The sequence below is a fragment of the Mytilus edulis genome, chromosome 8, assembly GCF_963676685.1.
Source record: "Mytilus edulis chromosome 8, xbMytEdul2.2, whole genome shotgun sequence".
In the NCBI taxonomy this organism is placed as follows: Eukaryota; Metazoa; Mollusca; class Bivalvia; order Mytilida; family Mytilidae; genus Mytilus; species Mytilus edulis.
The window spans coordinates 1,906,446-1,918,697 of record NC_092351.1 but is presented as its reverse complement, the minus strand read 5'-3'; the positions used below and the strand labels follow the sequence as shown (position 1 = coordinate 1,918,697).

Genomic DNA, 12,252 nt, shown 5'->3' with positions numbered 1-12,252 from the left:
GACCACTTGGACACCAATGCCCCCTAGTTTCTTATTAACTTATAACGGGAAATTATATAAAGCATAAATGAAAATATTAAGATGATTTGATAAGATTGCCAATGAGACAACTCTCTACAATATACCTAATGGTAAAAAGTTTACAACTTGGTCACCGTACGAAGGTTTCTTGTGAATCACGCCGGTACCGAATTACTTACTAATCAGTTGATATATACCTGCGACAATGATAGTCCACTAAAGGACAATGCACTCTCCTAATATGAAAAAGACCAAAACAAAAAATATTCTGCCGGCAGTTTTTACAGTTAGACTATACTAGTATTTATATATTTCAGCTATTGTAATTTGGGGTGAGGTCTGGAAACCTTATATATATAAGATGATTATGGTACTGTTACTTTTTGCTGCGTTACTTTCCTGTACTGGTAAGTTGGACAACAATTTGATTGTAAATTAATTTTTTCTGGTTTTAGTGCTTTTTTGTTTTTTAAGCTAGTACTTATACGGACAGAAATTCAAACTAACGCACGTGAAAGAATCCGCAAATAAACTTTTCAAAGATACCATGAGCACTTTTCATAAAAACGAATATAACGCTTAAAATTGACTAAAATTATCATGACTTATAAGTTTTTTTTCTTTTAATAGTTTTGTGAAATAGATTTCTTTCTCATATTCATATTGACCTGATGCACGTTTCATCTACAGAAGATTCTTGAGTGATGTTCGAATCAAACTATACTTAAACAACCAAATAAAGTACGTACTTTATGAACACTGAGAACAAAACTGTACCAATAACCAACATTTTTATAAAAGCAATAAAAACAAAATATTGTACAGAAATTGATTAAAATACGGAACAGGAAATATTTAATTAAATAATTATATTTAATTATGTAAGTTTACAAAAAAATAAGAAAAAAAGCATAACAAATACCAAAATATTTCAGGAAAAGGGTTTCTTTTTTTATACAAATTGATACTCGTTATTTCCGCATTATGCCTAAATTGATATCAGAAGATATGGTATGAGTGCCAATGAGACAAGTCACAATTTATAAAACTAAACCATAATAGGTCAAAAAACGATTTTCAACACGGGTCCTTGGCCCACACCAAACAGCAAGCTATGGAGGGCCCCAAAAAATACTAATAGTCTAAAACCATTCAAACGGGAAAACCAATTGTCTAATATATAAAAAACGAGAATCGCGAAACACTTATAAACCACATCAACAAACGATAACTACTGAACACCGGTGCGTGATACATATATAATTTAAATGAGGCTATATATTTAGCAGTATTCATTAATATTAGATATCTTTCTTTTAGTCAAGATTGCGTGATCATCCAATAACTTGTTTAGTATTATCCTATAAAGCTGTATTTTTTCTAAGACTTGAAATACATTTATTGAAAATCACCTGAATATAATTTACCTTGTATAACCCAGTGAAGTATACACGAGGGGCCCTGTGTTGACAATGATCCATCGTCCAGGGATAAACGGTGGACTCTATTATAAAAAAAATCTATTTTATATTTTTTGCATACATAAGTTATACATTCATATCAATTACACAGACAGAGTTTGCGTATAAGATATTTATAACATTCTACAGTAAATAAAATGCATCTTTTTAAAGCTGCATTTTTAACGAAATGGAGTGCATCATCTCGTTTTCAATGAATATAAAACACATTAATTACTATTTGTATCAATCAAGATCAATATATGGGTGTATTAAGCATGATGGGCAAGTATATAATTTCTTTTTTCTGAAAGTTGTTGTAGTGTTATATGTTGATTTTCATACGCACCACACGTTTTTTCTCTTGTTAGTTAACTTTAAAAAATCAAATAAATGATACAAATGATAGTAAAAATTCGAATAGTCAAAACATAGTTATGGACGATTTTTCACTGGGAAATATTCTACAATAATAACTTTAGATCAATTAAATGTTATTTGAGATTGTCTGTTCTAAATCTGACATATTTTGACGGATCTTTGAAGCTGTTTACTGATACAAACTTATTCCTAGTTTTAAGTTAAACTTTTAGCTTTAATCATTAATGAAAAACAACAGAATGAAGACATCCGCAAACTTGAGAAAGTGTAATATTTGTTTAATATTTGTAAACTCGATGTTCACCTCATTCTATAAAATTTAATAGGTTTATATCAAATTAGTTTTCAACATGCAACGCTGTGGTGCGTTTGTAGACATTTTTGTTTTTCTTTAACCAATGTTGTGTCATTTAGGTGCGTTGTTGTGTGTTGATGTTGGGTTTTTTTTTAACTTTTCTTTATTCATTCCAAAATTTTTTTACACATGTGTCAGACAGTATAATAACAGTCATTTACAGCCTCTGAATTCTTTTTTTCAAACATTACCTTTTTTAAAGTACAAACAAAAAATCATAAAACATGTAGTCTGCAAATATAATTATATAGAAATACTTAAACGTTTAAATATCGATTGAATCTAAGGATTATACTGTATTAACAAACAGTCAAAATTTTTGTGAATAGAATGTCTTTCAAATAAATTATTTATTTATAGGGTACAAGCGATTTTTTTACGCGGGTCTAAATCAATTTTTTATTCAATATAGGATTTCTCTATATTTTTCTATAAATGAACTTTATCTTATACTTAATAGAAAAATGAAATAAAAAAAAATGGGGTCACCGTTCATTTACGCTCACAATCTGCCTTCGAAAGAAGCATACATTTTTGTTAATGTCTTTTTTTTTCTGTTGAACTAATAGGAGAAATAGCGGTTATATCGAAATAAAAAAAGAACTAAAATACGGAAATCGTTTAAATTTTACAATTATTTAGTTTATGTACAGCTTATTCGAACACAACAATAAAAAATATAGGTCACCGATGAGTTAAAAAAGATATTTCAATGCCAAAAAATGGCATTTGTGCACCAAAGGGAGATAATTTGGAGCTTTTTCAATCATATCTACACTTTAAAAGTCACCTGAGGCCAACACGAATTGATTTTTTGGAATGATTTTTTTTTCGTGGTATCTAGGATGAGTTTATTGTTATATTCAATACATATTTAACTTTTAGCAACACAGCTATGTACCTTTTAAGACTTTTTGAATGTGACCAAGTAAATCATATTACAAATCTATCGTGTAAGATAGTACAAAACAAATGTTAAAATAGGAACACTGTTACATATTCTTTTGCAGAAATAAGGTACATGGCCAAACATTCTCTTTTTTTTTAATTCATCATACTACATTTCTATAATACTATACAATCGTTATATATCATCCGGACGAAATCCATAAGTTCTTACGTCCACAAAGTCATGTTCTACATTTTTCTTATATATTTGATAATCAACATCATTTGGATACACTTGTTCTACTTTATCAGATCCACGATCATATTTTATAATGTTCCCGGTTCCTTTCAGTTTCGCGATGAATTTATCAGAGAACAGTCTACCCTTCTTTATCACCGCTTTTGAAATGATATCGTCGATTTCAAAAGCAATTGTATCTACATTATCACCATCGTCTTCGTCATCATCATCATCATCGTCTTCATCGTCGATTCATCATCTTCACCATCATCATTATCATCATCATCGTCGTCGTCATCGTCATTATCACCATCATCTTTTTGATTAGATTCATCTGACTGCTCTGGATTTTCATTTCGAGTTGATATTGTAGTATCGTTTTCATCTGTTTTCATAGTTTCGAATAATTGATGCTCACTAATTTCTGGTTGTTTTGTAACTTTGTTTAAATCTTCCAATTCAACTTTTTCGGAATGTATGTTTGAAAAAGTGCATTCTTTTCCAGTAATTCAAGCTCGCCATTCTCTACTATAGTGTTTGTTTCTGCGCTCCGTAAATTTGCGGTTTCATTTTCTATTAATTGATCATCATCGATATTGACAGTTTCTTGTAAAATACTTTTATTTCTATCTAGACTTGCATCTACTTTTGCAATTTTTTGGAATGATTTTTGTACCATATGATAAAGTAACAACCACTAAAGGTAATAAATAAAATTTGTAATGAACAAATGATGTTTAATTTTTTTCTTAAAATCTTATACCCGCGAACCTCCTTAAAGTACAACAATAAAAACATAAAACATATAGTCTTAATATATAAAATCCATTATTTGCAATATAACTGACATTTCTTGTACTTTCATTAAAAAAAATTTACATTTGAAAAATGCTACAATTTTCAGTAATCAACGGTTGATTATGATCAACACATCATTTATGTATAACATGTACATGATGTACTTATGAAGCATGTGCATAAATATTTGATCATGGCTTTCGTCAAATGTATATAATTTCTTTCACTTTGGTCTTATTCGTTTGAGTTTGTTTTTGATTTATAGATAGAATATAGTCAACCGTTTATCAATTTTATAAACCAGATTTTAGAACTATTTTGTTTAATCAGTATTATACTTTGTTCAATCAATATTTGCATCTCCTTTAAATGATTATGTATGCATGGGTACAAAAAATACCATTACAAATCATATCAAAATTACGAATAACAGTAATTGATCTATTACATTTTTATATGAAATAACTTATTCCGTTTTGCAGTTATTGCCGTCATGTTTGTGGAACATAATTTGAAGACTGTAACAGTTTCTCTATTAGTGGCTTGTGTAGTACTTGGTAAGTTGCATGTACTCTAAAGTTTTATTTCTATCAATTTGTGAGAATATTTGATAAGCCGAATGTCCATGATTAAATTGAGAATGGAAATGGGGATTTTGTCAAAGAGACAACAACCCGACCATAGAGCAGACAACAGCAGAAGGCCACCAAGAAGGTCTTCAATGCAGCTAGAAATTCCCGCACCCGAAGGCGTCTTTCAGCTGGCCCCTTAACAAATATATATGAGTACGTTTTCTGATTTGAACCAATTTTATTTTAAAAGAAATAGATATAAGAAGATGTGGTATGAGTGCCAATGAGAAAAAATTCCATCCAAGTCACAATCTACAAAAGCAAACCATTATAGGTCAAAGTACGGTCTTCAACAAGGACCTTTTGGCTCACACCGAACAGCAAGCTATAAAGGGCCCAAATAAAAAAAATAGTGTAAAATAATTCAAATGTTTATATGTTTATGCATTGCAATTGATGCAGCTCTAACATAATGAAATATACTAATCATAAAATATTTGTTTTTAGGTACTGTCTATGTGGTGTACATTTTTTCCACACATCAATTAGTGCAGGTATTTCTAGTTATTTATCTAGTGACATACAGTAAGAATCTGTTCTTTCCGCTCTCAAAATCTGCCATAAAGTGCCAATATAACTGCTTAAGAACACTTCTCCGTGCATTTAAACATCTGGTTCAGAAAGAAGCAGTTATCAAGAACCGATCCTGATGGTTCTACCCTGACAGTTGTAGATAGTCCTACCAAAAAAATATATATTCATTCATGTATTTCTCGATTTCTTTCTATTTCCTTTTTTCTTTATTATCTTATTTTATATTTATCTATGCAGTTTCAATCAAAATATTCTAGGATAAAAAAAAAAACATATAACCGATCCCGACATAAACCCTTACATTGAGTCTAAAATATTTTCTTTGTTTTATTGTGCAATGTCTACATTATTTCTTATATGTATATTGCAGCCTCCAAAGGTGTACAACGAGCATTACGAGTTACAGATTTATAAATTACTAAAAGCAGCTTCTGAAGGCGACATGACACACTTGAAAAGGTAATTGTGGTATATATATGCATGTAGCTAGTTAGAAAAGCAACGGATATGGGGTATCCGTCCATGAAATTGTAAGGTTTCAGACCACCAATTACTCCCTCCAATTTCGAACGTATGTAAAAATAATCCTACTTTGACACAAAATAGTGATTTTGATGTCCTTGTTTACTTAAACTAACCAACAAATTTGCAGAAATGAAACTTTTGGTGAAAGAGAATAATATTTTGACCATTTTGAGTCAAAATTTACTTGTCTATGAGTTTGCGTTAAACATTGAGGATTAATGCGCTCCAAAGTATACTAATTTAAGATTTCCAGAAAACCATGGGGTCATTTTTGGAGTACCTCTTTTTGAAGGTCAGTTTGTTTCTTAAACGGCTTTGGCATGCAGAAAGGCGATTCATGTACAGTTCAGGATATACCTGGTTTCTATGAAGTTAAACTTGAGGTAAAATATTTAGAAAGCTGTGAAAATTACAAAATTTTATTGAACAGATAGTGATACTTAGTTGGTTGTCTGACACTTTTATCCAGCACAGAGATATTTATTAAAAAAAAAACCAGCATATCCAACACATTTTAAGCTTTCTCTTCGTAAAATTTACGGCCATCACAAATTTAATAATCGTTACGGAATATCCGTTTCACAGATGAAATCGAATGTGTTCCTAATGTTGTTACTACAATCCTGTTTCCTATCTACGAATGTGACATACCAAATTGGACTACATGAATTTCCGGGTTTATAATAACATGAGCAACAATACCTGCTTACCATTCCGGAGCACATGAGATCATCACCAGTTTTTGGTTTGTTCGTGTTGCTTAGTCCTTAGTGTGTTATGTTGTCTTGTGTACTATTATTTGTCGGTTTGTATTTTTTTTAGCCGTGGCATTGTAAGTTTATTTTCGATTTATGAGTTTTTAATGTCCCTCTGGTATCTTTCGCCTCTCTTTTTAAGCTTAATTATGTCATAATTGAAAGTAAAACAATGAATAAAGTCGCATTGCATCCCAATTACGAATTTAACCTAGTATATTGATGTTTTTGCATAGCCAAAAGTAGATAGTAAAACAACGTTTTATAGTACTTGTGGTCATTAGGCCTACGAAAATAAACGATTGGTTCAATATGACAGAATTCATCAATAGATTCTTAATTTTTGCCAATTTTCCTTTTATTGCCTTTTAAAAAATATAGTATATGCAGTAGATAATTTGAAAATAACAAATCTGATCAAGAAAGTAAGATCTACAAACAAGTTATCCCGGTGTAAAATATCAGACGAGTGGACTCATCACAGAAGTTAAGGCCCATGAGTATTGTAACATTTTGGCATTGCTTGCCTAAATTTTGAAAATATGGTTTAAGTAACTTATCAGTTTTGTTGTTTATTTAAATTAATAAAAACAAGGTGAGTGAAACTGGCTACTTGTAACCCTCAGTTGTAAATGTATATGTAAATAGTGCATTATTTTCAATAACCTATATATATCTGTGTATTAATAAAATTGCGAATGGAAATGGGGAATGTGTCAAAGAGACAACAACCCGACCAAATAAAAAACAACAGCAGAGGGTCACAAACAGGTCTTCAATGTAGCGAGAAATTCTCGCACCCGGAGGTGTCCCTCAGCTGACCCCTAAACAAATATATACTAGTCCAGTGATAATGAACGCCACACTAATTTCCAAATTGTACACAAGAAACTAAAATTAAAATAATACAAGACTAACAAAGGCCAGAGGCTCCTAAATCTATAACACTATAACTGTTGTTTGCAGAGAGTTTACTGTAATGAACTGTATTTTGATCTTTTATTTATACTCAAAAGCGTAAATGAATTGGGGTTTGAATCCCCAGTTTTTGATGGGATTCGTGTGGCTCTGTCTTTAGTTTTCTATATTGTGGTTTGTGTACTATTGTTTTTCTGTAAATAAATTCATCATAAATACAGGATTGAATATTTGCGACCGACGCGCGTTTTGTCTACAAAAGACTCATTAGTAACGCTTGAATCAAACAATGTTAAACAGCCAAATTAAGTACGAAGTTTTTTTTTATTAGCCAAGGCATTGTCACTTTTTTTTGGATTATGAGTCTGGATGTCCCTCTGGTTTCTTTGGCACTTTTTACATTTTTCAAACAAAAGAATATTAATGGTCGGAACTAATGACAGTGATGTCATAAACGTTTTTATATATATTTTATATATTACTAGTATTAGTTTTTGATTGTAGAATATATCACCAAGAATACATTGATATAAATGATACAGATTACGACACAAGAAGTGCGTTGCATTTAGCTGCATGTGAAGGACGTCATAAAGCTGTGATATTCCTTTTAAAAAACCATGCTGGCTATCTCGAAAGAAAAGACCGGTAATTGCTGTGTTGATGTTTTAACTAAAACGTTTAGAATTGTTCGTTTTCATTGAATATTGTATATATCCATACAATGTATTCGGTATTCGCACTTGCGACACATATTATAGAAAATGAAACAGACAAAGAAAAAATAGAAAAAGAACGGACAAACGAATGAATCCTCGAACTCAGTCGAAGTCGAGCTTTTTTAACTTCTAATGCTTAACCATGCAATCTTGATATCATGTGTTTTGTCTTTTATTAGATGCGCGAATAGACCGGACTATGATTACTCTTGAGATTTGGTTTTCTTTAAATGCATTGTATGCATAATTCAAATACCGGCTCTTACAATAGTCACAATAAAGTTTCTTTGAAAATTTTTCGTTGTCTTCGTCCGTTAATTTTTACAACAATCTTCTCCTCAAAATCTAAAAAACCAAAGGAGTAAAAAGTAAAAGGGCCAATTTTTGCCTAAAAATTCAGGTAGATCCGATGAAAGAATTTGGACACTTTTTAAACACTTCAATGACTTCTTCAGTCATTTTAAGTATGAAGTGAAAGATTCGAAATGATTCAGTCATTAAAGACGCCCGAATGTAAGCTTAAATGAAAAAATCTATCAAATATGAAATAAAATGTCACTTTTCATATGGTTTTTGTCAAAAATGAAAGTGGCCGCATTCGTTTTCATTCTCAACCTTCATATACGTTATGTATTATTATCAAAAACTACATACATTTAGATATAACCTCTGAACACAAGTGCATCCACTTCTATTTAAGACGGAAACCGTCTCAAAATAAGTTCAAATGATACAATTTTGAAAATTTCAGTAATTTTGCTTGATGCTAGTACTCGATATCTTTGCATTGTATTGGCAATATTAATGTATCAGAAGTATTCTACTTTCCACTGAATAGCTGAAAGTTTATGTTTCTAGTTTAAAGAAATATGTCGGATCCCCCCGCCCGCCAACCATGTACATTTTTGTTGTACCAAGTCAGGAATGTGACAGTCGTTTTACATTCTTTGGAAATGTTCCAGCTTTTGATTTATTTTTGTAGTTATTTGTATATTTGTTATTTTACTTTTTATAATACTGAAAATAGGGCTTAACATTATGTCTAAGATATACTGACAATATTGAGTGCATATGAAGATAAACATGTGATATTTCTTTGTTATTGCTTGAATGTTTTAGGTGCCTATGCCAAACACCTGCTGAGGACGCAGACTGGCACATGAAAAATAATGCTAACAATGCATCAAGACATAGTTTGAAACAACTTATTGATCGTTTACATACACATAAGGGTTTAAAAAAATATAAGGTAATTTCTGTTTTCATATACATTGTTTGTATAGCATTTGTTATCTATTGATTGTATATTTTATAAATACAAGTTTGGTTTTTTTGTGTCTTGGTAACATAATGCAACATCACTTGAACTTCTCACATTCTATAATACACGTTCCTCAATTATTATTAGGCATACTTCATGCATAAAATAGGGACAAAATATACCAGATGGATAGTCAAACTCAGACTGAAAAAAAATGACAACGCCTGGCTAAAACTAAAAGGACAAACAGACAAATAATAGAACAGAAGACACAACATAGAAAACTAACGACTAAGCAACACGAACCCAACCAAAAACTGGGGTTGATCTCAGGTGCTCTTGAAGGATAAGCAGATCATGCTCCACATGTGGCACCCGTCGTGTTGCTTATGTTATTACAAATCCGGTTTATAGCAAAACTGAACAGAAAATAGCGTTATCCATTGTTATCCTTTACCTTATGTTCCGCTATATAAATGTTACGAAAGATAAATTAAATATCCAAAATCTTATAATGTTCAGGCATTTAAATATTTTACGCGCACAAAAATATTGTTCAACGGTGTAAAAGCCTTCCGCACGTCTCAACGAAACACGACGGAAATATGATTTCTTAAATATTTTTTATCAGTCATTTAATATTGAGTTTAGCAAGTGAATATGTTCCTCACAGCTGAGTCCACTTTTAAATAATTAATTTGAAATTTTGAAGCAATTTCACACTGATTGAATATGCAACAATATAGTTTGGGCTGTACGGAAATTTTATTTAATCCGCGATGGTTCAAAGGTTGTCTGACGTTATCTACTCCTTTGTTGAGAATCGATATACGATGTGGTTGTAATGTCATTTGTAACCATTTTTTTTTTTCATTGTAAAGATAGCTCGCTATCATTTTTGCTCTTCAAAACCAGTTATTTTTCTTCATATTGTACCATTTCGGTTCATATTATAAATGGTATTTTGGGAAGACAAATATCTAGTTTTAAATTTTTTTATTTTTTTTTTTTTTTATCTTAAAGTCTTTTCTTAAGGGTTTAAGGGAAACCATTAAGTTTTGGAATACGACGTGTTCTCTTTTCATGGCATATTTTCAAAATGAAATATTAATTCTGTCAAAATTTAACAATAATAAAAAAAAAAGATATGGGAGTATTAGGTCCACTCTAAGTATTTACAATTAAAGTGATACAAGGTGTTTCGTTATTAACCTGTTCTATCATTTTGTTTTCCAGTCATTTTTTTTAATGGTTATTATCTATCAACATTTCATTTAACATGCAATATAAAAAAACAGAAAAAAAAAGAAAATGAATCTGAATGCTATATATTTTGTATTTGTTTTATTCTCTTTTATGTATCACTATGTAATTTAAGGTGGTATGGGTGTCTTCTCCATCTTGGATTGTAAAAAACAGAGAATCAAAGGTCCAGATTTTCCATCAAGTTAGCAAAATTTGATGCAGGAATGCAGATGTTTAATGTACATTTTCATTTAAAAGTACCAATTTACAAGAATATAACTTCTAAATATTGATATTTTTGCAAATGTTAATTATTTTTGGTTGTTTTTGTTTTGTTTTTTTTAAATTGGCATTTTAAGGGGAGGTAACTCTAAAAAAGTGCATTTTCTGAAGGATTCTGTATGGAATTTTTCTATTTTGTATTTTAGCCGGAAAAAACGTACGGTGACCCTATCTTTTCTTTTGATATTCTCAAAGCAGTGTCTGAAAGCTATCTTTTCCTGAAGTATTTCACAATTCTATCATTTTGTTTAGCTTCTAATCACAAAATGGTGTTTTTTCCTGTATAATCCATACAAAATGTGTCATTTTGTCCCGTCCTGTAGCTTGAGAAAATGCACGGTGACCTATCATTTTTATTATATTTTTCAACATGTATCAATAGATACAACGTTTTGGCAAAGTATGAACAAATTCTATCATTTTTATTTTAGACTCCGATACCACCTTAAAAATCGTTTTCTCCACGACGAAATATCAAACGACACATTTTACCCATCTAAACAGTTTACATGCTTTTTATCATTTCTTTTTGATTTTGCAGATAAGTTTTAAAGATGATGTTGCTATGAAAATGATGAAAGCTGCTGAATATGGAGAAGTTTCAGTATTAAAAAGGTAAACTTCAATATGAGCCAGTCCATGCGAAAAGATACAAAAACGAAAAATTTACGAAATTCTAAAAAGTGTGCATAATTATTGGTAGTAGACTTGTAATTTATAAAACACATTTACTTTTCCTCATATTCTTAAGCTGTGAGCTACACGCGCCTGCAAGTGTTGAGACCCCCCCCCCCCCCCCCTCATTTAGTTTTATCAAGATTTTTAATGAATTATTTCCTATATTTTTATCATTTTCAAAGAACAGTTTAAATGGCTTGATTTGTCAATTGTTAATGTTAACCACGGTAGCAGAAGGGATAAGGCTCTCGCTAATGATGCTGATATCAATGCAATCAAACCGGGCAACGGTTCGAATCCCGTGCAACGACGGTTGATTTATATAATATTAAATAACTTAACCTAACTTATCTTAACTTAAATTTCAACACAAGATGTCATAGTTTTTGTATTTTCCGTCATGTTTTAATGTTGTCTTACCTTCTTTAAACCTGTAGAACTGAAGGAAATTATTGATTTTTGTCTCTGTAGTGTCGTAAATATTTAAGTTTCTGGTCGGTAAAGCATTAGTCCTGGGAACAAATAATTTTACAGGTGCTCAAATACCAAAAATTCAGAT

General features: G+C 30.8%; 1 protein-coding gene across 1 annotated transcript in view; it reads left to right on the top strand.

Annotated features, from left to right (window-relative positions):
• LOC139484598 (uncharacterized) overlaps positions 1–12,252 on the top strand; it is a 59,920-nt gene that overhangs the window by 26,381 nt on the left and 21,287 nt on the right. The window contains exons 8-14 of the mRNA XM_071268379.1: positions 339–428; positions 4,627–4,701; positions 5,224–5,270; positions 5,681–5,769; positions 8,013–8,156; positions 9,347–9,476; positions 11,557–11,630. Of these exons, the coding sequence (XP_071124480.1) occupies positions 339–428; positions 4,627–4,701; positions 5,224–5,270; positions 5,681–5,769; positions 8,013–8,156; positions 9,347–9,476; positions 11,557–11,630 (649 nt within the window). The remainder of the gene's footprint in view (positions 1–338; positions 429–4,626; positions 4,702–5,223; positions 5,271–5,680; positions 5,770–8,012; positions 8,157–9,346; positions 9,477–11,556; positions 11,631–12,252) is intronic.